Source organism: Zingiber officinale, chromosome 2B (assembly GCF_018446385.1).
Source record: "Zingiber officinale cultivar Zhangliang chromosome 2B, Zo_v1.1, whole genome shotgun sequence".
NCBI lineage: Eukaryota > Viridiplantae > Streptophyta > Magnoliopsida > Zingiberales > Zingiberaceae > Zingiber > Zingiber officinale.
Genome location: NC_055989.1, coordinates 106,690,663 through 106,695,898, shown reverse-complemented (window position 1 = coordinate 106,695,898; position 5,236 = coordinate 106,690,663). Strand labels below are relative to the sequence as shown.

At 41.7% G+C, this 5,236-nt stretch overlaps 1 protein-coding gene across 1 annotated transcript; it reads left to right on the top strand.

Moving 5' to 3' along the window:
* Positions 1–3,667: 3,667 nt before the first annotated feature.
* On the top strand, positions 3,668–4,785 carry LOC122049394 (LOB domain-containing protein 40-like). The gene is made up of 2 exons (XM_042610781.1): positions 3,668–3,919; positions 4,015–4,785. Exons 1-2 carry the CDS (start codon positions 3,730–3,732, stop codon positions 4,479–4,481), a joined length of 657 nt encoding a protein of 218 aa, XP_042466715.1. The 5' UTR covers positions 3,668–3,729; the 3' UTR covers positions 4,482–4,785.
* Positions 4,786–5,236: the final 451 nt, after the last annotated feature.

Below are 5,236 nucleotides of genomic sequence, written 5' to 3'. Positions count from 1 at the left end.
ACCGCCAGCCGGCGGTTAGGGCAGAGAGGAGGAAAATCGGCGGCGTCGGGGAGAAGGGCTCGGACTCGCGGAAGAGGAAAGAAACGGCGACAAAAGCAAAGGGAAAAAGAAATAAGAAAATAAAAAGGAAAAAGGATATATATAAATATAATCTTTTCCTCGCTTAAATCGGGTAGCCTAAACAGGCTTTTCCGGACCCCGTTCTTGTTCCCGTTAACCCGTCCATACGAGCTCCGAAAAATTCCCGAAAAATTCCCAAAAATTCCGGAAAATTCCCTTATTAATATTTGTCATTTTTCCGGTATTTTACAGGAGAGGTGGAGTGGCAGCTGTTGGCCGGCGCCGGCGAGGAGTCTCGTTTGAAGGGGCTAGGGCGAAAGAGAGGGAGAAGACCTTCTTCCCTGTTGGTGGCGGCCAGAACACGCATGAAGCAACCCTGTTGGTGGCGGAGAGAAAGAGAGGGAAAGGGAGGAATGGTAGCGGCCAGTGGTGAAGAGAAGGAGAGGAGTGGAGAAGAGGCAGCCGGCAACCTCGGCTCCGGCGACGTCGATGCGAGGAGAAGGAAGAAACCAGCTACTGTGGCGGCGGAAAACCCAGCCACGAACACAGACCCCCCCTTCTCTCTCGGTTCACGGCGACTACGGGAGGAGGAGTGGGAGAGGAACGGTGGTCGGTCGTCACCGACGTCGCGAGGCGGATGGGGAGAGAGGAGCACCGACCTTTCCGGCGGTGGCGACGTGAGGAGCAGAGAGAGAGATGAGAAGGTGACGGTGCGTGTAAGCAGGGAGAGGAGGAGAGGAGGTGTGGCGGCCGACGATGGCGTCGTCTCCGGCGAGAAGCATGAGGAGGAAGGAGGAGTTGGCGGCGGCGAAAACACGAACGAAAAAACCCTCCCCTCTTTGCATGCTACAGTACTCTCTTAAAACCCTATCTCCTCATTTTCCCAAACTGCCCCTCCCTTTCCTCCTATTTCCTCACCTGCCCTAAATCATATCCACGTCAAGGGGTTAAGTGTAGTTTTTCAAATAGAGGATTGCAAAATGTAACTTGCAATAAAATAAAGGGGGTTTAAAGTTATTAACCCTATATTTAACTCAGTGTGCGAAGCATCCGAACGACTCCCATATTTAACTCAGTGTGTGAAGCATCCGAAAGTGTGAGTCGATGGAGTTGTGCATCGAGAGTCGGACTTCATAATTGATTCGGTTCAAAATTGATGGAGTTGGTGAGTTAGAATATGGCTCTGCTATTAATTTAGTGAAGATTTTGTTGTCCTGTTAGTATCGTATTAGTGAAGGGGTCTTCGACATTGGTCTGCTGACGTTCAAATCAATGTTCAATCTTAGAGAATAAAATAGTGAACAATAACGAATGGCGTGTACAAATTATAAGTATCGCATACATCCACCTGTAGATGGGATATTCTCTGTCTTTTCCGGTATAAATTTCCAAAAAAATATAATATAATATGTATATAAGTTCCGTTATGTGTCGACCGGAAGCCACTTGATTGTTATATCGATAGCTCGGTTGTATAGAGCGTAGCTATTGACCTGTTCTTTACTCGATTTTAATGATGTCGAAGAGGTGCATTGTGTCCGCTAGGCTTTTATGTTTGATCGGCAAGAACGGTAAGTTAGGTAACTTAGTATTTAACTCTCAATCTCATCTGTAAATTACGAAGGACGATCGATCAGATGATTTAATTGGCCCTTCAAATTTAAACGACTCTGTGATCCCATTCGACCAACCCTAGCTAGTTGCAGTCTTTTAAGTGCATTCGACTCTATGATTTTAACCATTTAATTTTAATTTCCATGTCAGTTCATCTATATTACTTTGACCCACGTTTTAGAGGTCATCATATCACTGTATCAATAATATTACTCATATATACTAATTGACAAAAGTTAAAAATAGCTACTTATTAATATATCAACTACGGCCATATACAGCTATACTTCCTATCAAATGGTAAATAAACTATTAACTTTATGTAAAGTAAAATTATTATATTAAAATACGTTTTACAAAATTATTTTATCTTAATTAAATTATTTTAATTCAATAATTATAATCACATGTATTATGATATTTTAACAATTATAAACATAATTATTACAGCGTATAAGAAATATAATAGTAAGGATGATGATTTAATTTTAATTAAATTTGAATGATTGTAATCAAATTTAAGTTTTTTTCTCAAATTAATAAATAATATTTGTAATATAATAATACTCTACCTAATTAAAGATTATCTTTTTACTAATGATCAAAATGAGCATAATATTTTTATAAAAATCATCAAATGGACATCCCATCATATATTTTATCAGAATAATATCTTTATTTTCAATTCTACTGTACGGTAACTTATTTTCATTATTATTATAGTACACTCTAGCTGATATAACAGGTAAAAGCTAATATATTATTATTATAATATTATAAACTCTAGAGCTACTATAATTATATAACAGTTTCATATTACAATTATTTTTAAAATAATTTTAATTAATTTAAAATAAAATTAATAAAATTAAATAATTTTGATAAATAGTATTTTAATATAATAGTATTTAGTGTTTAGAATTTATAATTTATAATTTATAATTTTAATGTGTACTAGGTATAGTTACCATGCTTTAGAGTAATTTGGAGGATTTAAAATGATTTTAATAAAATTTAAATATTGTTAATCAAGTTGACCCAGGGTATTTTAATATAATAATAGTTTATATATAATAATTTTATTAAAATGAAATGATTACTTTTTATATTATAATTATTATATGGTACAATATTTACGAGCGTCTATTACAATAATATTAAATATTATTATTTTTTCACTTTTTTAAAAACAGAGACGATTATTTAAATATGGACGGCCTTTAATATTTTGTGCTTTTAATTTTACGCTAAAGCAACCAATAGTAATAAAATTGTTATTATGGATAAGCACGAGCCACGCAAATCCTTCGTTGGAGCTAGACCGCCGCCTTGGCGCCCACAGAATTACGTCACGTTGGGTCGCCGCAAACGAAGACCTCCAGAAAACCAGGAACGCCATTTCCTTTGTTTTCTTTACGATTTCCAATTAAATCACTAATTCCATCTCTTTTCCTCTCCTCTTTCAATAAACACCGGAATAAGTAATAAATTATTAAAATAAAATTAAATATGTCACCTCTAATCCCTAATATATAACTTTTCCTGCAAAACAGATTTTAAAATTAAGTGTCAAATTTAATTTTCATCCTAAAACTAAATTTATTTTATTGTTTTAAATAATCATGAAAATGATTTCCTTTTTTACCAGCTACGTGGCGACAACAGACTAGACCGCCGCAATACCAATTCCCGAGTCCCGATTCCCGATTCCCGATTCATTGCACGTGGACGCCACGCGCGGCGCTATCTATCGACCACAAGCTTAGATTGCCGGGACCTATCAACCAAGACGACCCTTGGAGGTTTCTTTCCGACGGACGCGGAGAGAGAAAGAGAAGGAGAGGAAAAAGACTAGATTCTTTATTTAATTGTATTGTCGTAGCGGCGCTACAAACCAGCTTTTACCCGCCGAAACCAGTGGCTGACTCCTCTCGGAAACCACGGCGGTTCTCCTTCCTCTTAATTCCCCCTTCCGCCCGCCTATATACGCCCCCACTTCCTCCTCCTCTGCTCGCATCCCCTGCTTCTTCGTCTGCTTAATTGTGTTGATTGGCCATGAGGATGAGCTGCAATGGCTGCCGAGTGCTGCGGAAAGGATGCAGCGAGGACTGTTCCATCCGCCACTGCTTGCAGTGGATCAAGAGCTCCGAGTCGCAGGCCAATGCCACCGTCTTCCTCGCCAAGTTCTACGGCCGCTCCGGCCTCATGAAGATCGTGGACGCCGGCCCCGCCCACCTCCGCCCTGGTCGCTACTTCCTCTGTTCTTTCTCTGTTAACGGTTAATGCATGGTGTGCATATTGAGGTTTCGGGAATTGAATTGGGTTCTTGATTGGTCGCAGCGATCTTCCGGTCTCTGCTTTATGAGGCCTGCGGGCGATTCGTGGACCCGATCTACGGCTCGGTGGGGTTGCTTTGGTCGGGCGGCTGGCCGCGGTGCCAGGCGGCGGTGGAGGCGGTGCTCAACGGCGCGCCCTTGGCGTCGATTTCCTCCGATGCGGCGACCTCCACCACCCCGTCGCCGCCGCCGCCGCCGCTCAGGGCCTACGACATCCGCCACGTCTTCAAGGACAGGGCACCCGCCGAGCTCCACAGGGTCATCAAGCCCCGCCACCGGTTCAAGCGTTGCGGCGCCAGGAACTCGACTCATCCCGAAGCACCGCCGCCGCCCGCAGAGGCGGACAGCGAGAGCACGTCGGCGGCGGACACCTTGGAGGAGGCGTCTCACGTGAGCCAGGGCGGCGAACCTGAACGCGACAAGGCCAAAGAGGTCGGCCTCGAACTCACCCTCGGCTTCGGGTCGGTATAATCCCAGTCAACGCGCTTCACGGCCGACGTCACCCTGGCGCCGGCGGCGGCCGCTTTTTAATCCACAATCCCACTACATCACAACAAAAGAAGCCGGCCGGCCGGATGATCGATCAAAGAGTTTTTTTTCTTCAGTAATTCACTTGGCCGCCTCTCCTCTCCTCTCCTCTCCTCTCCGTCAACCGATCATATGTAGATCGCACTAGTTTTTTCATGTTTGTCGTATCTTCTTCGATATGCCTTAATGTTCATTTATCGATCTGTAGGATTAATTAATGTAAATTAAACTAGGTCAAATTTTTTTTTTTCTTTTCTTGCTTGCAATTCATAACGTTTTAGCAATACAAAAAACAAAAAGCCTAACATTGCAGAAAATGTGGTAATCCTGGCCCTTTCAAATTGTCTCACGCTATTTGAAAGGGTTCGTCCAACACAGTGCTCCAGTCAATGATCAACATCGTATATAGTTACCAATTCTGTAGCAGCAAAAAAAAAAAAAAAAACCAATCATTGATGTAAAAAAGATATGACAATGCTCGTGCCAAATGTTTTTCACCATCCGTCCCATAGTAAAATAAAAGAAGATAAATCAGGTATTAAATGATCTCTTAAGTGAAAGAATTATTTGTTACAAACACAACTTAATTCTATACCAGTCTAGGTCCTAATTCAATTATGCCCTGTTGCGGAAAAAAAATTAGACATGATCATTTGACAGAGGGTTCCTGTGGAAAGGGTGGGCACTCCTTGGCTTCA

Coding starts and splice junctions, on each gene's coding strand:
- LOC122049394 (XM_042610781.1), top strand. CDS start 3,730: ATGAGGATGAGCTGCAATGGCTGCCGAGTGCTGCGGAAAGGATGCAGC. Junction 3,920..4,014: donor CCCCGCCCACCTCCGCCCTG/GTCGCTACTTCC, acceptor GATTGGTCGCAG/CGATCTTCCGGTCTCTGCTT.